This window comes from Grampus griseus, assembly GCF_964374135.1.
Source record: "Grampus griseus genome assembly, chromosome: 3".
In the NCBI taxonomy this organism is placed as follows: domain Eukaryota; kingdom Metazoa; phylum Chordata; class Mammalia; order Artiodactyla; family Delphinidae; genus Grampus; species Grampus griseus.
The window spans coordinates 5384560-5408247 of record NC_139019.1 but is presented as its reverse complement, the minus strand read 5'-3'; the positions used below and the strand labels follow the sequence as shown (position 1 = coordinate 5408247).

General features: G+C 51.9%; 1 protein-coding gene across 2 annotated transcripts in view; it reads right to left on the bottom strand.

Moving 5' to 3' along the window:
• Nucleotides 1–23688, bottom strand: part of TENT4A (terminal nucleotidyltransferase 4A) — a gene marked incomplete at its 5' end in the record, with an annotated part of 43705 nt that overhangs the window by 5779 nt on the left and 14238 nt on the right. For both annotated transcript variants that reach the window (XM_082651343.1, XM_082651344.1), the window contains 10 exons: nucleotides 31–189; nucleotides 632–804; nucleotides 1395–1495; nucleotides 2446–2572; nucleotides 4475–4688; nucleotides 7287–7415; nucleotides 8439–8546; nucleotides 10980–11100; nucleotides 11976–12022; nucleotides 12835–12958. In XM_082651343.1, the coding sequence (XP_082507469.1) occupies nucleotides 31–189; nucleotides 632–804; nucleotides 1395–1495; nucleotides 2446–2572; nucleotides 4475–4688; nucleotides 7287–7415; nucleotides 8439–8546; nucleotides 10980–11100; nucleotides 11976–12022; nucleotides 12835–12958 (1303 nt within the window). The remainder of the gene's footprint in view (nucleotides 1–30; nucleotides 190–631; nucleotides 805–1394; nucleotides 1496–2445; nucleotides 2573–4474; nucleotides 4689–7286; nucleotides 7416–8438; nucleotides 8547–10979; nucleotides 11101–11975; nucleotides 12023–12834; nucleotides 12959–23688) is intronic.

Here is a 23688-nt window from a genome sequence, read left to right as displayed (position 1 = left end):
CTGGTCCCGGGGCTGTCACCAGCCACGTACCTGGGTGTTAGTTGCCATGACCAGCGTCCTGGGCGTGGCCGACTGAGGTCTGCCGCTCGGCACGGGCAGGGCGGCAGGCAGGCTGGCCGGCAGAGGGGCAGGCACCTGGAGGCTGAACTGGCGCACGCTGGGTGTCGGGCAGGGGGGCGTGTCCGAATCCTGGGGGTGACAAGAGGATGGCTGCACCCGAGGCCCATGCCCCTAACATCGACGGGAGCGGCCAAGGGTGAGCCCCCAGGGTCCTGGGATGTGGGCAGCCCCAGTCTGCCCAGGTCTCCCCCGAGTCATAAGACGTGGGCAGAAGAACGTAAGCGAAGAAGAACGTAAAGGAGATGCAGAAGAGACGCCCAGACTGCAAGGTCTCATCTCCCAGTAAGTGGGTGAGACACGATCCACGGCAGCCGCGCTGCGCGGGCCCACCGCTCCCGAGGGGCCACGTGCCCGCCACCTGAGGCTCTAGGCACAGCGGGGACCGCTGGGCGCGCACGCGGGGTGGCCTCAGGCACACAGAGCAAGCGATAAAGCGAGGGGGGCAGAGTTTAAACTCACTGCTGCGGGCGTTTTCCACACACACACACACACCCCCAGCAGAAACACTCACGATGTCGCTTCCGGAGAGCGAGGACACAGAGGAGGCAGACGAGCCGGAGGACAGGAGCTGGGGGCTGGGCAGGGACAGGGCCAGGCGTGGGCCGCAGGGCGACTCGGGGTCCCGGCGCGGAGGCTGCTCCCCCTCGCACGTGCCCGTCCGCTCGGTGGTCTTAATCCTGTCGTCTGTGGAGGGAAGACAGAGCTGTCACGCACCTCAGCCCGAGGGCCCCGCCGCGCCTTAAACGCTGCTCAGGGGCCTGACAAACCGCATTTCTAATTTACTTCGTTTCGATTAATTTTTAAAATTACACTTCAGTTACTGGAGAACATTTAAATAGGCCTGGAACAACGTGGATGTACAGTTTCATCTGGAAATTGCACAAACCCTGATCACGATGTGCTCTGGGTATAAAAACACACTGGATTTCAAGGGCACAGTACCGAAAAAAAAATCTCAGTAACTCTGTATATTGACTACCTGTTCAAATGTTAATATTCTGAACACTAGAAGTTGAATGAAATATATTATCAAAATTAATTTCACCTGCTTCTTTCCACGCTGGCAATGCAGTTACTAGGAGCTTTAGAACTGCACGTGTGGCACACACGTTATTTCTACTGTACAGCACTGGCCTAACCTTAACAGTTTTAAATGAAACTCTCACAGAAAGCGAGGTGCCCCTGGAGTGAACAGTTTATCACCAAGGGACAAAGAGACACTGCTGCACCGACGGGTCAGGCGGCGCAGCAACGGCCCTGGGCTGGCCTCTCACCGGCGTCTGGCGGCGCGTGGGCCCGGCCGCCCCACTTCTCCTTGATCCACGCCCGGTAGTCGATCACCTCCTGGGTCACCTTGATGATCCTTCCTAAGGTGCTGCAGCAGGAGGACACGGGCAGTCAACAGTCCTTCCCAGCAGCTACTTTACATTTTAACACAGAACCTCACTAAGCGAAAGGCGGGCAAAGAGCTGAAATAATTTTACAAATCTGTATGACTTCCGGGGTTTGAGCCCAAACATACTTTGCAATCACAGTACAGAAAAAATGGGTGCTCTTAGGCAGAAATCCTTGGACCTACGTCTATCTACAAAAGACCGCTGAAGCCCGGGGCCGAGTAGGGAAGCCCGCCCTCCCCAGCCCCAGTGACCACAGGGGTCCCGTTTCCCAGCACTCGGGCGAGACAGCGATACCAGCATGGGCCCAAAGCTCTGCCTGCAAACGCTGAGTGGACTGAGGCCGCAGAGCCCTGTGCCACCACCGCTGGGGCCAGGCCTCAGAGGCCACTGTCTCCATCACCTGCCAAGGATGGAGGTGGCGGTCCTGCTGTGGTGACCACTGGTGACCATCACCTCAGCCTTCCTCTCAACTCCCCCCCCCCACCAAGTCCCTCCACCTCCACCACAGCAGCAGCATCTGGGCTCAGAAAGAAATATTGCTCATCGCCAATCAAAGCATACACCACGAGAGTGCACACTCAAAACGGGGAATGGGGGACAAGTGTGCAGGAAGGGGCCGGGGCCGGGGGCAGACGTGTCCCTCGGAGCTGAGCACCCACATTTTGAAGACGGCCTGAGAAAAAGCACCACGTGCCACAGCTTTAAAAGCCAGAAATGAGCTCCCCAAAAAACTAACACCTGAGAAAATGTTAACTCCCTAAATAAAAAATTTTCCACCCTTGAGCACGATGACCATCCTGAACTCCTGAAAGGCCTTCCTTTACCAGTATTTCCCAGTTCTCCCAAGATAGGGTGGCACACCCGTCAACAAACGACAGAGGCCAGGGCGCCGGTGCTGCAGAGGCTGCGGCACCCAGGACAGGGCTACCTTTCGGAATCTCTGTTGGGATAGGACCTGGCGAGCGGCGACACGGCGTGGCTGAGAACGATGTAGGCGTAGTCGAACACCTGCTTCACTTGCATGGCCCCGTAGGAGCTCCGGCCCACGTCGTTCCCTGAAACAGAAAGATTGCCGTGGGAGCTGCTACCCAGCCGCGTGGTCCTCTCGCGTGAGCCTTTCCCACACAGGCTCCCAGCCCTGAAACACCCTCCAGACCCCCCAGCACAGCTGGATCGGGCGCCAGGAAGTGCACAGCGCCCACCGCCGTGGGCAGCTGGGGGCGTTGCAGCCCGAGGGCCCCTCTCACCATCAGATCAGGATCCATGTCCGTTAAAGGAGCCGTCATTCATGGAGACGGAGTGACAGCTCCTCAAACGGTAGGGTCACCCCCCGGATGGCAGGAAGCACAATGGAGCCAAGGCACAACCTTAACCAGACGGCCAGGGCCTGCCCGAGAGGACAGGTCAGCCTGAGCCCCGCACCTGTCAGCACTGAGGGGGCCTGAAGGAGCAAACCCTCGAGGACAGAAGGTGCCAAGCCGAACTCTTGGGTGGATGGCAAATAAAGACGAAGCCGCCACTGAAGTCGGCAAGAGCCACAGGCAAGGAGCTGACTCTTGTTAAGAATGGCAGGGTTTCCAAGTTTAATTTTGACACGTAACTCGTTCTTCACAATTCAGGTGAGGGTGTTTTTTAGGAGATATATCCTTAAGTATTGGAATTGTCTCCTTTCCAGGTTTAATAATAATGTAACCCAGTTAACTGTGTGGGTTTTCATTTTTCAGTTATATTTCAGCAAACACTGAAGACCAAGGAATTGCCTGCCATTTAACTGATCCAAACAGACAAACCGGTGAGAGAAACCTGTCCTGCTGGGCTGAGGGATAAGCACCTGTGTGGACTACAGCGCTTACAGATCACAGAGGAGAGTCTTTCAAAAGATTTTTAAGAAATAAATTTCATACCCCAGAAGCCACAAAACAAAACAGAAATCATAAATTTGAGGATGTTGGAAAACATATACAGGAGCAAAACAATAAAAAATACCAAATACAGACACAAGAGACAAAAGTACAGCGTGTCAACAAAGAAAGGCTTCCCTGACGCACAGAGGACCTTACAAAGTCAGTGAGGACAGGCCAGCAGACAGATGGACAAAGCACATGAGCTCACACAAAAAGTAACACAAAGGGCAGTGGACCTGGAGCTAACCATCTCCACCACCCTTCCTGTCACTTGTCTGTCACTGACTTGATCACCAACAGTAAGTACACTGTGTCACCTAATAAATGCTCAATAAACATTTTGTGCAATTGATAGTAACCATGTGTTTAACCTCACTCATCATTAAAGAACTGTAAGGTACGTGACAACGTGTACTGCACGGTCTCATCAGATCGGCAAAGATTTAAAAGACGGTCACCAAAGGTGTGGGTGTAAAGCATCCTAACCTGCCTCGGGGTCTGCAAGGAGGAAGCCCTTACAACGAACACTCCCCATGCACAGAGGAAAAGGGTCTCGCGTGCATTGTTTAAATAAATGACAAGCTGCAGTCTGTTGGTATTATGTGACGCCATTCCATTAATAAGGAGGCAACAATCAATGTTAATATCCACGTATGGAAAACTGGAGAAAAACACATCAAAAGGGAGGGGATTATGGCATACTTCACTTTTCTATGTGACAAACTTCCGGGAAGCAGATGGTTTATGATGGATACGTAACACTTTTCTATTCAGAAAAAATAAATTTTTTTTCTTAATTCTCACTTTCTATGTTCTTCTGATTACAGAAAGTAAACAAAGTTGCAACTTTACAGTACGTTAATGAGAAGCATTAAGAATGAATTCTGAACGTGCCACCATTGACTCTGTCAGTACAGCAGGAACCTACATCAGATCACATGCCCTCGGCTCAGTGTGTGTGTGGGGGGGGGCGGGGGCCTGTGGATGCCCCTCCACACCCGGCTGGCGCGCGATGCCTCCAGGCTGGGGCGGGTGCAAGGCGAGGGTCCTTACCAGGCAGCAGGGGGTCCTCAATGCACAGCATCGACGGCCTGTACCCGCTGGTCATGGCTTTCATGATCTCCTCTTTGGCGATATAGGCACCTCCTTCTTTTATTCTAATACCAGTTTTCAAGTAATTAAAATTTCTTCCGTAGAGTTCAAAAAATTCTACAAGAAGCATTCCAAGGTTTTCATCAGCTCTCCGGGCATCAATTCTTGGATGCAACTGTAAAAGCAAGGCATCCACGGTTTGTTCGGATTCTGGTCACTCTCTAGGGACAGCTGCGCGAGGCGGCCTCGGCTAGCCTGCCAAGGGCGCGCACAGTCGGTGGCCCTCCCTTGCGCACCAGCACCGTGAGGACACTCGCAGAGGCAGCCAGGAGGCACCAACAGAGCCTGGATATCTTTTGCCAATCAAGAGTGCTCAAAAGAAATAAAAGTTTCTCCTCTGAATTTTTATATTATACTTTAATTCTCTGAAATCTGTAACCCATATAGCTACCTCCTACACAGACATCTGATGAACCGCAAATTCCCCAACACTGATAAATAAGTGGACCACATTCTGCACAATTTAGAGTCACCCAGATGGTGGAGGTGCTTTCACGGATTCTAATCTCAATTCCATTGTTCTGAAATACAGCCAACAGGGGGCAGTGTGAGACTGAACAGTACCACAGGGCAGCGTGAAACGGTTAATGTTAACTGTGTACGGTAGTCAGCACCGCACCAGCACCGCATCCTGATATTTACAGCAAACTCACATCCCTGCCTGGGCATACGGGTGCGCGTCAGCCTCAGCTCCACACCACGCTTTCTTGAAGCAGGTAATGGATTTATTCTGAAGCTCCAAGCCCCTGTCTACAGACCCCACCCAAGTGTCACTAATTTAAGAGGCTCACGAATGTGAGCAACAGGGACCTGCGCTGCCCACTGTGACGGCCACGAGCCGTACGTGAGTGTTTGTATTTAAACGGATTAAAACAAACAAACTAAACATTTAGCTTGCTGGTCTGCTATAGCCACACTGCCAGCGCCCCGTAAGCACACATGGCCATGCTGCTGGACCGAGCAGACAGCACTGCCCTCACACAGCAAGTCACACTGGACAGCAGCAATCAAGAAAGGACGGTCAAGTCCAAAAGGACGTAAAGGTCCGAGTCCTAGCAGTAGCACAAGGGCTGAAAATGTTTATAACACAGGGCTCCTCAAGGAAATACGGTTCCTAAAGCCTGCAGGTGTTTTCAGGGTTCGGAAGACCTTACAAAGGCACAATGCTGCATTCTTACTTTTGCCTTACCTTCTCCCTTCCTTATTTTCCTGGCCTTAGTCAAAAATCATCCTTATTTTCCTGGCCTTAGTCAAAAATCATCCAGCTGAGAGCCCACCCGGGGCAAGGCTGGGCCTCCTGACCTCAATGAGCCGTGAAATGAACACAGACGCTACAGCAGTCACGGCTTTGAGGCAGGGCGGGCAAGGCACCGAGGGATGGGCAGGGGATAGCGGCAACCCCGCCCCGGCCAGGTGTGGCCTCCATGGTCACTTCAGACGGGGAGCCCAGCACCACAGAAGTGGGCAGTGGTCTGTTACAAGGCTACTGGAAGAGTTTCAATCAGGAAAACAGGAGGAGATAAATTAAGCGCACAACGTCGTGCTTTGTTCAAAATAATGTCCGGGGCTTCCCTGGTGGCGCAGTGGTTGAGAGTTCGCCTGCCGATGCAGGGGACACGGGTTCGTGACCCAGTCCGGGAAGATCCCACATGCCGCGGAGCGGCTGGGCCCGTGAGCCATGGCCGCTAAGCCTGCGCGTCCGGAGCCTGTGCTCCGGAATGGGAGAGGCCACGACAGTGAGAGGCCCGCGTACCGTAAAAAAAAAAATAATGTCCGAAAACTCGGGAAGAACGGCTACAAGGGCAGCATCTCCGAGGTGAAAGGGGAGGCCAAGGCAGTGTCATTAGAACGGTAAGAAAATGGGCGCGGAACTCCATTTTCACTGTTCTTACAGCACCTCTGCAAAAACATGCCAAGGAAATCAACATGGTGAAAGGCGCTGTGACCAGCAATCCTACTGTCAGCTGTGCTAATGACACTGAGAATAATGACCAAATTCTGGACATAAAACCACAAATGCAAACCTGCTGATAAATATGGAGGACGGTGCTGTGCAGCTAGAACACAGGCGCAGTCCTTCATTCCAGTAAATTTAAACGGGGCAATTCATGTCTCCGTTAACTTAGAGAATATATGTCTAAAAAGTAGTATAAGTATAGTTTATCACAGCATTTAATACTTAGGCAGGTTCTCTCTTGATTGATTTTTCCATGGTACTCAACAAAATAAGCACAACAGATAATTAAAGACAAAATACTGACTTTTCATCACTCAGAAAAAAGCCCTCTTCAGTATTTTTTTACCTTCTGTGGTAGCCAACTATTTTTCTGAGACAAATTTTGCAGTATAAATCATAGTCAAGAACCGAGAAAAATAGTGTTTAACGGTCCCTCAAGGCATGAAATTTTTCTAAATATAAAGAGTGTTTCTTCCAGGTTAGATCAATATACACCCGATTGACAGAACGAGATAAGCCCTCCCTCCAACAGTCAAATCGGATACAAAAATAAGCTACAAAGGAGCAAAGGAAATAGTATTGATCAAAACAGAGTTTTATGATGAAGACTAGAAGTCAATTTCTACCACACCAAACAGAATACCGAAGGGACAGCGAGGAGCTGGGACCCATGAAGCAGCCGGTAAGAGCGTCAAGGAAGGGCACTCCCACGGAAGCCTCAGGGTCAGGGGTTCTCTCGCGAGAAAGCACACTCACCTGCAGAAAGCTGATGGCCATTAAAATTAGGCTGTACGAGCTAATTCCACCTGTAAAAACTTCATTCAGGTCCCTCTGCAGGAGGAACTGTTTCAGTACTAAAATCAAGTAAGGCAGCAATGAATATTTCTGCAAATTCCAGAAGAAAAACATCATCTGGTTAGACTCTGTAGCTTTGAAGACTTCTCACACAGCAAATTCCACATGGCAGACAGGAAGCTCCCTTCATCCTCTTGCCCCTCGGAAGGCTCGAGGCCAATCATCCTCACACCGTAGGGGCCTGAGAATGAATTATGTGAGGGGCTCGTCAGGGCCACGCTGGGCCCCCCCCCCAGGTTATGGCTCAGCAGGGGTGAGGTGGGGAGCCTGCATGGAGACCCCAAGCCCAGTGGGGCTGGGGAGAGAATGAGCCTCTCCTCCCAGTGTCTCCCCGCTCGCCGGCGCCCAGCGCAGGGCTCTGTGGGTGGGTGTGCGGCAGTGCGCAAACGCCAGCACTCAGAAGCACCCGTGAGAGGGGCAAGGGGGGCAGCAGGAGGCCAGCAGAAGGCAGCATCGCCAAACGCAGGGCGAAGGGTGGAGGGCAGAAGGGCTGAGAAGTGGGTGGAGGGATGTGGAAGCTCCTGCTGCTTTTCCTGCTCTGCTGGGGTAGAAATGACCCTTCAGGCAAGCGGGATGGTGCAGAGGGAAGGGGAGCACGTGGTCCTGAAACTGTGGGCAGAGGCAGGGTCCAGATGATGGGGCTGGGGTCGCCTCGCCACCTCCACGACAACAGGAGGGAAGGACTCTCCATTTAACTGCACCACACACCTGGTCAGAGTCCAGTGAATGCGTCCCACCCTTAGGCACTAAGACCACCCAAAGTAAGCAAATCTCCATACACTCCACTATGATGTACTCAACTTGCCATCAGGCACGCTGAGCCACAGGGATGGTCATTTTGTAATAACTAGAAAGAATATTTCAACAAAGTGCTCTAAAATAATGCTCGAGTGTATGAAATGGTTAGCCAAGGAAGGCAAATCTGCAAAACAGCTCTGTAGTTTCGAAGTGTCTCTGGAAATAGTACTGCAGGATAAATTCAACTGCTACAGTCTTTGTCATTAAAGATTATCACCCCCTGGATTTTACTGTGCTAACTTGCTGAGACAGCACCTTCATGTAATTCTTGATGAACTCTGCTGCCCGGACCCCAGTCTCCATGTTAAAGCTGATGTCGACTTTAACTTCCGTCTCCTGGTCTGTGAGTTTTATTATCGGCACCTGCAAGGAGTTAATTGTGCTTTAGAAAACAGAAAATTGTGCTTTAATAGGCAACGTCTTCCACGGTCAGGCATCAGATGTTTCCCAAGTTGTACAGAGGGTTTTTCTCCTTATACACAGAAGGGGCTTAGAGATCATGAACCCCAGATTGTAAAGATGAGAAGAAAAGGGACTTTCCCAGCATCAACCCCATGAGCCCCCAAGGCCGCCCCCTCATCCGACAACAGCTAGCGCTCATCTCTGCCCGGCCCTGCTGGCCTGACCCGGCGCCTCGCTGGTGACCGAGCATCAACCACGGGCTCTCTGCAGGACCTGTGCTCCCCAAGCCTGCCTACCGTGAGGGGAAGCCAGCTAAGGCCCTGTCCCCCCATAAGGGCCTGGGGATGGGCAGAGCTTTTGGTCCCCAAATCACATTTGCTAGAATTTCTGAAAGCATTCAAAGTAACTTCAAAGCTGTTTTTTAAATTATATTTTGTACTGATATTGTTTTTCCAAACAACTCTATTGTGGGTTTTCATTCTTTAAGACAATTTAACTTAAAAACATTTTTTTCCCCTGAAAATCAAGTAAAAGGCTATTCTCTAAATGCTCTCAGTAACAAGAATCATCACCAAAAGGCACCCAAAACCGGCCTCATAAAAGCTGCCCAAGCAACCACTCAGACCACACCTGCCCCACACAAAACTGTTCTTCCAGAAAAAAGGCGCCTCTAAGGATCAAAAAAGGACGTTCCCTCCGCCAAAACAATCGGGGTCTCACGAAAGGCTTAAAATGTCTGGAAGTCAACAGAGGAACACGCTCTTCAGTGCACACCTGCTCTGGGCTCTAAAACATATACACCTGGGGGCAAACTGCCCAGGACACGTGTGAGAGGGACAGGCCAGCAGGTGGTGACAGTCTCTCCTGGAGATCACCTCCACCACCAGGCAGGGCGAGGTCCAAGGAGGCAGAGGAAACAAAACACTTTCCCAAAGAACCGATCAAAACTGCTTCAGAAGGAGCCTGTGGTCAAGGGCCCACACCTCCCGGACGTGGTAAACTCCTCAGGAGCCAGCATCTTCCCCGGCACCTCTGGACACAGCTATGAAGCCTCTTCTATACGCACAGAGTTTTCTCCCCAAATCACTCCTGGCACCCTCCTGCCTTACACACACACACACACACACACACACACACACACACACACACACACACACACACACACACACACACACACACACACACACACACACACACACACACACACACACACACACTCCCCCTCTCTCCCTCTCTCTCCCCCTCCCTCCCTCCCTCCCTCTCTCTCTCTCTCTCTCTCTCCCTCTCTCCCTCCCTCCCTCTCTCTCTCTCCCTCTCTCCCTCCCTCTCTCTCTCTCTCTCCCCCCCCTCCCACCCTCGCTCATGTGTTGAAGCCCCAGATTCTGGAGATTAGTAGTAACACCGCAATACTTATTTTGTGGTGGTTGTTCAAAATAGACCAGTTTCCACCTTAAACACAGCTCTCACGCTGGGCTCAGGGCCCGTGATGAGATGCCGGTGAGGCTGCCCGGCAGAGAGGGCTGCCTGGCAACAGCTGACACTCGTGGAGGCCTACGACGGGCCTCCAGCAGCTGAGGAGCTGTGTGACAGCAATGAGGCCACCTGACCATGCAGCTCCTGCAGCATCTATTCAGCACATGGTCTGTCCTCCAGAAAGTTCTGGAACCCAAGACATTCAGGCTGAGCCTCCTCAGCTGCTCTACACCTAAACAAGGACACCTGGTCAGAGACCACCGGCCACCCACCGTGCACTCTTGAGGGGCCAACACGACGGGGCAAACGGCAGAGCCACAGAAGGGCAGAGCCGAGACTCTGATAACCCGCACACCACAGGCAGGTAACACGGAGCTCCTGAGCTGTCGGCGGCCCTGGACCAGGGTGAACCTGGGCCCGCGCTTCCAAAGCCGCCTCATCTTCCATCTTCTCCCGAGAGAAGCACAGTTTTCACGTGTGTACAATTTTGGAACGATGAAAGGAACAGGCAAGCTTCTCTCTCTGAAGTATAACTTGGCAAATGGTAATCCTTTTCTACGTGATAAATGCCACAGTCTAATCATTCTGCCACATTCTCCACAAAAGGCAGCCTCTGAATCTGTCTCGTTTCGGGTATTAATATCTTTTCTTTACGCGGCCTCACAAGAGACGACCCCATCATGCATTTTAGAGCAGGAACAGTTTGGTGCTCTCACAACTTGTACTTCAGATGGTGTCTAAACATACTCAGCTTCAACTCCTAACCACAAAAAAATACAAGCGCGTTTACACTACAAGTAGGGAAGTCTTCAAACACGCAGCCAGAAACCGCTGGCCACATCAGCTAACCCCACGGGACGCAGGCTGCCTGCAGGCGCGCAGAGCCCCTGCACCGGCCCGGGGCCCAGAACCCGCGCTTACCGTCGCCTTGTCGAGGACCTTGATGGAGCCCGGCTCGGCCACGCTGTGTTTCCGCAGGGCCTGCTCCAACAGCTGCAGCGGAGGGCGCTCCCATTTTCCAAAGACCACTAAGTCGATGTCGCTGGGTGGGAGAAAAGCGAGTGTGAGCCCTGCTCGCCTCCCCACACAGCGGCACACACGGCCGGCAGACCCGCGCCCCGGCACAGGCCCGCAGGTCCTCCGAGAGGCAGACGGCGTGCCGGGAAGCCCCTCCCGCTCGGTGAGAGAGCGCAGCTGACGAGCCACTCGTAACAGAGGCAGAAAGCAAACGCCGACCGAGTCTCCCGCACCCCGAGGCAACCGAGGCCCTCACGGCTGCACTGGCCCGGGCTCCGGGACACCTCGAATCTGTCCAGCTCCCCGCTGGCCCTGCCGACGCCAACCCAAATCCTGAGACTGTGGCCTCTTTAACCTCCAAGCGTTAACAGTGGCTTGGGAGAATATAAGCTTTTAATAAAACGATGCACATAAAACTAAGATACTGAAGCGTCCTTGACGAGGGTACACTGGAGAACGGCTTTAGAATGCAAACTTCTTTGACGTTTTTCTATCCAATAAAAATCCTTACAAAATACTGTTCAAGTAGAAGTTTGCTTGAATCTTCATTAAAACATAAGATGAACTTTTCAAAAACAAATCCAAAAGTCTCAGACCGTCTTCTACCGCGCTTGCTCCCATGGCTCTCACTTCCCCCCGCTCCTAGGAGCCAGCGCTCTGCATCCCACCACATTAAGTGCAAGAGGAAGAATGCAAAGCAGTCAGTTACCACAACGGTCATTAAATTTTTATTTCCTGCAATCTCCCCTCCGTGCTCCACCGTCTCTTCCTTTCGCTCGCGTCTCTAGCCTTAGCTTTGAATGCAAGGAACCTACTTTAGCCTTAACACGCGTGCAGACACCCACCCGGCTATGCAGACCCAACCCTGGTCCTCCGCGCGGCGGTGCAGCTGGGCCTCACCTGGTGGGAAGATAGAGGCCCGTGCTGAAGCTGCCAAATATCTGCACCTGCAACAGAGAGGGAGCGTCTCAGACGCGGCCACGCGGACGGCCCTGCCCCGCCCCTTCTCACACAGCAAAGCTGCGAGGGCCCAGCGGTCAAACAAACTCCTCTCGGTCTGTAAGGTAAACGCCAGCCCCGGAAAGGAATCTTCAACAACTCAGCACTAACGGGCGTAACAATTCCTGGCCTCGCCCACAGCCCACAAAGCCAGGGCCTGCTGAGAGCCCCGCAGCTCAAGCCCGTGGAAGGCACAGGGCAGGGCTCTGTCCCAGGGCACCGAAGTGCAAAGCCGGAAGTGCCGTGTGTCCCTGTGCCCTGGAGGGGAAGCCCGGGGCCGGCCAGAGGGCCGTCTCCCGCTGGCCCCGCACTCCAAGTGCCCACGGACCGCATCTCAACGTACACACGTTCGCTCTCTGGAAAAGTAGTGTGTAGTTTCACAAAACGGAACACACGCTAGGATGCGTGACGCAGGGAAGAGGTAAAACTTTTCATCTTAAGGTAAACTTAAACCAGGAAGAATAACCACACTGTTCCAAAAAGGAATTCCCTCGGGCCGATGGTCCTCACACTTGAAGGTGTCAGAACCACCAAAGTTCGGCAGAGATCCCACCTGGGCAGGCCCAGGGTTTCTGACTGGGCAGGGGCAGGGCGCGTGCGTCTCTAACCAGCTCCTCGGTAAGGGCGGCCACCCATCTCAGGACCCCCTGGAACCTGGAAGCATGGCCTCGGCCACGTCTGCACTGATCCACAGACACAGGCGGCCACAGGGTGCTGACATGAACTTGTAGCGACACAGAAGTGCAAAGGGTATACCCACATCAGCCGTCGGCCAAAGATCTTTAACCACAGTTTCGATCCTTTTCACCACCTCTCTTCTCATGGCTGCTTCTTCAGGACAAGGGGACATGAAGTTATAAAAGTCAATTATTTCCTCATGAAGTCTAGTGGACAAAAGAGAAACAAACTAGAGTTACAATTAAGCTTAACCACACTTCTCATTCTGCTGTTAGAGCAGCATGACACTAAAATATATTTCTGCCCACTTAAAATCCAGTTTCTTGTTCCCTCTGAAAGTATATAATGAAATGAACACTCTGTGGTGGATGAAATTCCACGGTACGGTTTAGCACCACAGAGTAACACAAGCAAATTTTGTTGATATAAATATCAAAACTTTCAATTGGCATTTAAAGGCTTATTCAAAAGAAACATTTCAGGGACTTTACATGAACGAACTGAGAGAACTCCATCCGTGAAAGATGGAGGGTGATCCCAACTGAGGCAGCGCAGGGAAACCCAGTGGGTTTCTCACCCTGTCCGGGCTGTGCTCTGCACCCGTGGGCACCCTCACTAAAGGTTCTGAGACAGGCCAGGCCAGGAAGACGTGTGTCCTCGGGAGCCTGGCGGCCCCAAGTCTCGACAGCCAGGTCTGCCTGGCCCACCAGCGGACAATACCCTAGACCCCGCACCCAGGGCCCACGACCACATCTCTCGGGCAGAGAGCCCCACTCAACTCAGCACTGGAGCAGCCCCTTCACGATTCCCGCAAGGAGGCCAGCACCAAGGTGTGCAGGGACACGAGTCAGTTCGGCCCTCTCTCCCTCTCGGTCTTTCCTAACAAAGGTCTAAACAGCAATGGTTTCAGGAGAAAGGAGCGGGCTCCAGAAGCTGCCTCACACCCCTGCCCCAAAACTCACGTCTCCGCCAGTCCCCGGAGGCGGTGACGGGGAGTTAAGTCTCAGCTGAGGATCTGGGCCGCAGACCCAGGAAGGAAGCACAGGCCGCCCTCGGTTACTTTCAGGGATTTAAAGACGGGCAAGCAAATAACGCGATCCTAGGAATTACGTCAAGTCAAAGCTAGCTGCTTCCGTTCTAAGTTTGATCATCAGCACGGAAAAGAGAAGACAAAATGAAATTTGTTCAATAATACTACCATGTTAGTTAGCTCAACAGCTAGCAAGACAGTCCACCCGACAGCAGACAACACTTAACAGGACCTTCCAGCACCAAACGACAAAGGTAAGGACAGGAGGTCTAACATCTCACCTGCCCTCGGCTCTTGTTTGAGGCCAACCTCACTCTCTCACCTTCAGGACTGCCACCCCCACTACTCACTTGAAGTGACCATCCTGACACTCAGTTTAAAAGCTACTCGAAGCCGCTGACAGCACACATGGGACACACACAGGAAATAAACGCCCGACACGCTTGTTCACGGTGCATCTGCAAGGTCAGTGAGGCCATCACTGATTGGAGCCCTGACGTTATCACGTTTAATTTTTTAAAAAAAATCACTTCACCCCAAGCATGCTGCTGATTCAGCCATGAGTCCCGTTTTTAGTAAGCCCAAAAAGGTAGAAAGTCATGCAACATTAAAATGCAGTAATTTTTCCAAAATATCTACCAACTCCACGATTTACCAGGTCGAGCTTCTAACATCTCAACAACTACCCAGTGCCGACTACATCCTAAGCCTTTAACTGCATCTCTTCCAGCAGCTCAGCAGGCACGTCACGTCCGCGGCGTGGCCGATGGTTCCCAGCGCTCGGCAACGTCGTCAGCAGGACCAGATGTGTCATGTTAGTGACCACACCGGGGACCTCCCCCTGTTAACAAGTGACAGTAACACTGTCACCGGGCAGCTGTCAGGAGACAGCACAGGGCTCCTCGGGGCAACAGCATGTGCCACTGGACCAGCCGTCACCTCGCTGAGAAGTCAGTCCATCAAAGCACTAAGAGCACACGCTCTCCTGCAGCTCAGCGCTGCTCTGCTAACACCAGGAGTACAGAAGCATAGAGACGTTAGATAAGGATATGGGCCTAGAGCACCTAAGCAACTGGCCCAGAGACACGGAAGAAGGACAGCAAACCTGGTGTGGCAAAACCCTATCCACACCCCACAAATGTAACACATTAAACCATCTAGGAAACAGGCCATTCCGATTTGCCAAAATGTCACTGCCAGTCTGCGCCTGCAGGGTGGAGAGAACTGTCACATGTGAAAGAGCAACATGAAAAGTCGCCCGTCAGCTTCCCAGGAGGCACGGACACGGCCCAGTGTGACAGTGTCAGTCTCGTCAGATGTCTGTTGACTTGCCTGTCACAGAGAAGGGCGCCCCTTCTCTGTGACAGGCAAGCACGCCTCCCCTCCTGATTCAGGAGAGATGAGTAACGAGGCCGCGGCGTGCCCACATCCCAGAGCGGAGTGCCAGCAGAGCACATGCCTCCTGATTTCAGAGTTGGGTTCCACCAATAAGATACACTAATGAAACGCCTACCTGAAATTTGTATTAAACTGCATCTAAAAATTAGCAACGGCTGTAACAAATATTAGGAAGAGTATTTTTGCTTTGCCTTCTGGGAATGGAAGGGATCCTGCTGGCGGCCTGGCTGGACAGGGTGGCTCTGGCCCAGCCCCTGCAGGCTCTTACTCGAGGCAAGCAGGGACCGGGAGGCACTGCGCGACCGCTGGGGCCACCTGAGGACCGCGTGGCTCTGGAGGGTGATGCACCACTGGTGCAGCAGAAAGACACGAGAAGGTCTAACGACCATCATGAGGCCCGGGCAGATCCAAAGAGCCCTGCTGCTGCCTCCTCCGGCTCAGGCTCTTGGTGGAAGGAACGCAGAGAGGAGAGAGGAAGCACAGAGGGCTGGGAAGGGTGGGGCAGGCAGTGCAGTTGTGGGTTGGGGCAGCCCAACAGAGCCTGCAGGCGGGAGAAGCAGCGCCCCGCCCTCCAGCCGGTGTGGTGACCCGCCCCGGGCTCTGTCCAGGGAAGGTGACCTCCAGGGCCCTGATCTCAGCGCCGAACATCGCTTGCTTACGGTGAGCATTCAACCAGTATGTGTGGGATGAATCAAGTTTTGATAAAATGCATATTTTGCTTATGACTTTGTCACTTAAGATCTACCTTCCCTGTACAATGTCATCAAAAATCAACACCCAAGAAACAGTTTACCCCTGTACCGGATAACTTGCTTTGTTAGCAGAAATTACTTAAATGGCCAACTGTCCTTTTAAAAAAATGTAAACGGTGATAAATAAAACAGCTGGGATTATTTATTCAGTACCACATTACAAGTAGTTTCCTCACTTTAAGAAACGACCCATGATGGTTAGGACAACACACTTTCACAGTAAGTGCCAGCGGCCGCGTGTGCGGCCATCGCCTCCGGCACTGAACATACACACGCGCTTGGTTCTCCAAAGTGCTTTGCTGAATTATGTCTGTGAAAAGTTTTGATCTTTTCTACTTGAAAACGAGGACAGTTACTCTTCTCACATATCAGAACCTCAGAGGAAGCTCACAGATGACAAGACGTCTACATAAAACCACACCCAAGTCTCCTCCATGGCTCACAATTTAGTCACCGCATCTCCTAGAGCTCACGTCACTCCACTAGCTTTCAGCCTCCAAATCTTCCAAGGAAATTTCTATGCTGTGACCACCATGGAAAAATTCCTCCATCATGGGTCAGAGAGGTGGTATCTCAAAACCAGCAGGAACAACGATCGCCTGCAGGGCCCAGGCCACTTAAGAGGCCAGGGAGCACCTGCCAGGCCCCAGCAGAAGGCCCTGGGGAGACCTTCTCGGAGGGTTTCCTAAGGGGAGAGCTCCCACAGCCCTTTCCCCTTCCCCTTCCCTAGTCCCAGCGTGCTGGCCTGTGGCCGGCCTCCAGAACCGTGATCCCCGCAAGGCTGAGAAATGCAGCAGAGGGAGAAGGTCGGCTGGTCCCCTGGGATCAGGGCACCATCACTCTGTTACTTTCACTCTTTGTAGCCAAGCCTAATCCTGACACAGCAGCGGAAAACCAATGAAGTTAGCTTCCTGCCTTGTTCTACATTTGAAAACATAACACAGACGCAGAGTTAAATTACTAAATGAAAACATCAGATAGAAGAAGTCAGAGGAAAAAAGCAAGGGAAATCATCAGCTACCTCGAACTTGAAGGAGGCCTTTCCAGACTCCAACACAAAAATGACAATCGCAACGCAAAGACTGAGAGAGTCAAATAATTACCAAGAAATTCTAACAAAAGACATGCGGAGTGTAAACAAATTAAAAAGCGAACGTCAAGTGCACATGTCAGAAGCAGGAAGGACTTGTTCAGAAAGACCAGGCCTCTCTCGGGCTGGACCTCACGCTCTGGGATCAGCTGACAACGTATCTCAAGAGAAAGGCATCCCTCGCTGAGCCCGGAACCCCACGCCTGGACACCTGGGCTCCAGACCCCCACACACACGCTCGCGGCAGGGCCGTGGGTCAGGACGGGCGCCGTCCGCCCACCAAGAAGAGCAAGGGGAGGCTCTGTGACAGACAGGTGACAGACATGCCCCGCATGCACGTAAGCCAGGAGAAGGTCTAAGAGGCCACGTGCCAAGGCGGCCAGGCCTCCTCCTGCAGGTGACGGATGAGCTGGTGAGAATGGCCACCTCCTACTCCACACGCGGGCGCTGCTGGAATTCTGGGTTTTTACAAGAATGTACTCATCATATGCATAAATTTAAAAGTGAAGAGGAGAAAAGATGATACATTTTAGAGGGAAAACAACTGCCCGAGAGAATATTCATTACACCAGTGATTATATTTAACATTTGGAAACAACAAAACATTAAATACAACACAAAAAAGTCAACTATATTTCTAGATGACAAGATTACTTATAATTTTTAAATTCTTTTTGCTTGTATTCATCTCCTAATTTTAACAGTGAATATTGATCGCTTAATTTAAAGAAAAGAACATCAAGTTGGTCAGGCTTCTAAGCCCTGACGCCACTCTTCCCATCCCGCCCCTAAACAGCAGCGAGGTTTCCAAGCCCCTCAGTGTACCTGGTGCCGACACCTCTGCCAGGCCCTAAAATCCATGCGGAGTGGGGAGGCACAGGCTGCGGACAGGACTCCTGTGACAACACAACGTTCTGCAAGCGGCTACCAGGCACCTGAGGCGTGGCTGCTACGCCTGAGGGCCTCAGGTTGTAGCTTCACTTAATTCAGTCCCAACAGCACGTGGGGCTCGTGGCTGCAGTCCTGGCCGCCGCTCCCTCGTCTCCACCCCGGTGGCCGAGCAACGCTACGCTCAACACAGGCAGAGCAGGCGGCCCCAGGACCGCACGTGGTCTCTGCAACCCTCACTCCTTCCATCCCGTGAGACGCCACCGTCCAGGAATGAGGGGCGGCTTCCCCAGGGGGCACAGGCCTCGCCTGGGGGCCTGGGGAGAGTGCACCCTGCCCACACACCTTGCAATGGGAGACAAGGGATAAAAACACACCCTGGTCCTGGGGCTCTCAAAGGTTCTCTAAGTAAACGTTTTAGAATCTTAGGGCTAAATGTGGACAAATAAGAGCCATGTCTGTCAAAAGCAAGCATTATAGTTCTTGACATAATTTAAACACATACTCACTGCTCCATTTACGAAACTAGGATTTAAGAGCCCGACAAGATGTCTGTAACAATGGTGCCTGATTAGAGCATTTTCCAAAGTAACTGATGTAATTGTGGAATTGAGCAAGGCTATTCTTTCATCATCACGAAAATGTACTCTTTTTTCCTTAACATTTCAACATGTCTAAAATTGGGATACATCTTTCAATCAATGGCTGAGCATCAAATCAATGCAAAACTAAATATTTTTCTTTCTTCATGGTACATTTCATAACAGTGCATCTCTTTAGGTTGGCTGATCTGCAGGAAGTTGTCTAGATGAAGTTTATATGGGGCTGGCCACAAAGTTCGCTCGGTTAATGAATATGTTGTTCAATAAAGTTCTTGGTGAAAATGAAAAAGGCGTCTCTTACTTAATACCGAATGAACTTTTTGGCCAACCCAATATTTCTGCCCTGTAAGAAAAAGACAACTTCGAATGGGTTGGGTTTTTGCAAGTAATAGCACCTCAAATCCAAAGAAATATGGGAATCAGAAGCTGACCACAAGGCATCTTGTGGGGAGAGGGCAGCAAGAGCAACAGAGAGGACCCACTGGCATGTGAGGCCCGTGCGGCCACTTTGCAGCCACGAGGCCGAGAGCGAACTCTGGAAACCTCCGCACAACGCAGCCCTCATCCTAAGCTGAGGACCCGAGTGCCCGCACCACCGTGGGCCCTAAAGGGATAAGGCCGGCAAGGAGCGGCGCTCTGGATGGCTTTGTGTGGTGGTGGCTTGAGCCTCTCAAGTGGTCTCATCAGGGGGGGCACGGTGGGAAAGGTCTGCTGTCTGTGTGCAAAAGGAACCCTGCGGGCAGCGGAGGCAGGAAAGCGCCGCGCGCCTGATGCCTTGTCTCCGAGCAGTGGATTCTGAGACACTCTAGCGTTGGCTACTGGCCCATACAGACCACACGCAACTCTGAGAGTCAATCTGGAAGAATCTCAAATTGATACAACGCAGTGGAGCAAACCCTGAACTGATTCACTTCCTGGCTATTTTAAGAAAGATGAAAATGGTGAGACCAGAGTTTTCAGTGCATTTTAGTTTTCATCATGAAACTACTGGAAAACAAACTTCTGAACATTATTACCAAGCATGCTTTTAATCTAGATACTAGAAAATAAAGTTCACTGAAAATGAAAAAAGACATTTCTCGTTTACAATCGCTCTCTTGTAAGAGGCCAAACCCATTCAAAAGGTAATGACTGACTTTTCAATTTTTAGTACATGTCCCAAATTAATTTTTGCTTTTGGTCCCAACTTATCAAGATCAGCAATGTTTCCGTATCTGTCTCAGCAGCTGGTATATGGTTGCTGTGAACATTTATGAAATCCAACTCAATGAGCTTTTTTAAAGAGCAAAACATGGATTGTTAAGTTAGAGAACCAAACTATCTACTTTCATAGCTAATAAAGCTATTCATGAAAAGAGATGACCCATTTCAGGAGGATGATATTCGATTTCAGAAGCTGGGCTGGCAGGGTTGCAGGGTCCCCGACTCTGTCTAAATCTGAACGGAAGCCGGGGAAGCCTGGCTGGTTCTGCAGGGGGCACCCACTGCCGGCTTTTCCCTGCCTCCTGGCCTGGGAGCCTCGGTGTCCAGCCCCAGGCACAGCTGCTCCCTCTCCCATTCCCAGCCCAGCGCCACCTGCAGGTTGTTCCACGGGGACGTCTCTGTACGCAAACAAGGAGGACAGGCAGAGGCACTACAGCAGGAAAGAGACACGATGACACAAGGGACCAGAAGCGGGGACAGTGAAGTACATTTAAAATAAAACAGTGTGGACAGAAAAGGGGCAAAGCTAACAAGCCAAGCAGTTACTGACGCGGGTCTGCAAGGGGGAAGCACAGAGGGTGGCCTGTTCCCCTAGATCTGAAATCCACACAGCTTTTTCTAAGGAAAGCCATGGTCAGAGGTCAGATTTCATTCACTGCTTTAAAGAACAGAAGAGCCAGATGAATGAACGCAACCTCCTCCGACGTGGTTACGAGACGTGTCAGCACCCAGTCCTGGAGGTAAGAGCTGTGCTCTCAAGTATTAACTCATCCAACTCTCCCAGCCCACCGTCCCCAGGGCCCCGCCCTACTGCTGCCCTGAGTCACGCCTCCCCTCCACACCCTCCAGGAACCTGCTCAACTCCAAGTGCTTGTGGAAAACCAGGCTTTTTGATTACAATGTAAAATGCCACAGAAAACACTAGAAACTCACTTCAACTGTTAATTTATTCTCTCCCTCTCCCACTCCTTCCAAGTCTTCTTAAAACCCTCAAAAGCCTTGAAAAGCCAGCGGTTTCTCAGAAGCTGGAGCTCCCTCCCCTCAGCTCCACAGTGCTCACTGTCTGCATTTTTGCCAAAAGCAACGGCTTGGGGAAAGTATTTGGAGTTATAACTACTGGAGTTTTACGGTAGATTTTCAAGCCCACATGGATGCACTTACACTAAGACAGCGGAGTCCGAGCGCCCCGGGGGCCCAGGCGGCCCGAGTTAGCAGCTGCCTCTCCACCAGCTGCAAAGAAGGGCTCTGCCGGGCAGCGACCAGTGAGACCTGCAGCGAGTGACTGAATCACTTCTATTTTGGGGATGGACGATCCTTTTTTTTTTTTTTTTTTTTTTTTTTTTTTTGCGGTACGCGGGCCTCTCACTGTTGTGGCCTCTCCCGTTGCAGAGCACAGGCTCCGGACATGCAGGCTCAGCGGCCATGGCTCACGGGCCCAGCCGCTCCGCGGCATGTGGAATCTTCCTGGACCGGGGCACGAACCCGCGTACCCTACATCAGCAGGCAGACTCTCAACCACTGCGCCACCAGGGAAGCCCACATGATCCTTTTTAAAACTCCCATTTCCTGACACAGTTAATGAGCTAATTATAAATCATTTTATTTATTTTTAATTATGTTACAGGCCAATTAATGTCTGTACCACTATTTAGAAAGTCTTGAATCAGACCTTCAAAGGTTGTTTATAATCTAAGTTCAAAAGTGTGAGGAAGCTGACTGAAACTGCAAAGCAGAAAGCCTGTGTGTTTCCAGAGCGTTCCTTCCAGCGCCCCCATCAGCCTGCCTGCGGGGTCTGCACCTCAGCCTCTCTCCGCTCCTGCAGCGCCCACCTGTGCACAGCTCCTTCTCTAGAGGGACAGAGCCTCTAAAGAGCCTCTAAAATGTTAACGGGAGAGGGAGGCCCTCAGAGAAGCTGCTGCACAGGGAGGGGCCTGAGAGCTGAGTGACAGACAAGAGGCGGCAGCGGGAGCCGGGCTGGGGGCGCTACTGCACCCGGCCCAGGCCACGGCCAGCCCAGGAAAGAAAGGGCTCAGACCCACAAAAGAGCCAGGAGCTGGAGCAACCTAGAGGGAAGCACCCCACTCATGCGGTACGTCCTCAACCCATCATGGGCAAGAACGACCAGTGGGCCTCAGCCCCCCAACACTGGTGTCCTACGGAACCCACAGTGCACTCCAGGACCCCCAATCTGGAGGAGCTCATGGCCGGGAGGGCCGCTGGGACACAGGGGTGCCAAGAAGGCACTTGGCTGGGCCCCGTGCACTGCTTCAGGCCACCGGCCACGCAGCCTCGCCGGACAGCCACAGCACAGACCCCTGCAGGCCACGGTGCTCGGAAGGAACCGCCAAGTCTGAAAGCAGGATGGCCCGGCCTTGCTCGCTAGCTCAAGTAGCTGGATCATTTTTGAGATGAAAACAGCTATATCCTCTGTCCTAATTTCCAGAGATGCTTACCCTCGTGAAGGTGAGCTGGATAATCTTTTGGGAAGCAGTATGTGTGAGAGCCTGAAAAGATGACTTCCCTGAGATACTACACAATACCACCCATACTACCAGCATTTTCGTTAGTCTCCCAAATAGTCCTTGAGGCAAGTATTATTCAATATTTTCTCCATTTTACAGATTTTAAGATTTTACAGATTTTAAGAAAACTATTCATTAGACAGATGGTAAATGGCCCAAGATTCCACGACCAGGACTCAAACCCAGAGCTGTGCAGCTCTCGATCTTGACGTTCAGCCACAGGGCTGTGAAGCCACACTCAGGAAGTGGCCCAACATACAGAAGCATGCAGACACATGCACTACGGGCTGTCTACAAAAAGTGAAAAGCTGTAAACATCTCTCCCTAGTTATTTAGGAAATAATATACATCAATTCCATCTTTAAAATTGTTTAAAAGAGTTTTTTTTTTGCGGGCCTCTCACTGTTGCGGCCTCTCCCACTGCGGTGCACAGGCTCCGGATGCACAGGCTCAGCGGCCATGGCTCACGGGCCCAGCCGCTCCGCGGCATGTGAGACCCTCCCGGACCGGGGCACGAACCCGCACCCCCTGCCTCGGCAGGCGGACTCTCAACCACTGCGCCAGCAGGGAAGCCCTAAAAGAGCTTTTTAAGACAGGAGGAATCACTTATCTAGAGTTAGATTTAAACAAACAAACAAAAATGACACATTTAGGGCTTCCTGAGCCTCACGTCTGGTGTGAGACTTCCTGGCACAAACCTCTACAGTGTGTCTGTGCTCACGCTGCTCAGAGTGCGCCCCGGAGCTCCACACCCCATCGACTGCCCCTCCCAACTGCCTCCTGCAGACTTCTGGGGCCTCAGCTCCACTTCCACGGCGCTAGCTGCTCCCTCCCTGGCCCTGACCCCTCGGTGGTGATGCTAGATGATGCTAGACGGTGATGCCAGGTGATGCGAGACGTGCGCAGCCTCTCCCCAAGACACTGTCCTGGTGGGATAAGTCATCCCAATGACCCTCAGGACAGGAGAGCCCATGTGTGTAACGCACCTGACGGAGGGCATGCCAATCACCTTCCACGTCACCAAGAGTGGCAAAGCACTCGTTAAGCCTGTGTCCAGTCCCGTGCGGCCCGCAGATGTGACCAGAGTGGGCGCCCGTCATCACCAGGTGCCAGTGCGCATGGCCACACGAAAGCCAGGTCTCCCCACACACCCGAGTGTCAGCATATCTGAGCGTCTGCTATAATTAAAGCTACTTAACGTCCCTGTATCCAATATTTGCATATATATCAAAGCTTGATCTACAGTATTAGAAAAATAAAAACATAACTTTTAATTATCAAATGTTTACTTTTCACTCAATCAGCAGGAATGTCTCCATCCAGTGTAAAGGAGGCCGTAAATCATTTGTACCAATTCTGCTCAGCATGAACTAGGCGTGTCTACCTCTTCAAGTCTCAGGAGACAGGCCAGGCTCCAGGGTTCTGGCTCAAGATGGCAGGAAGAGCACACA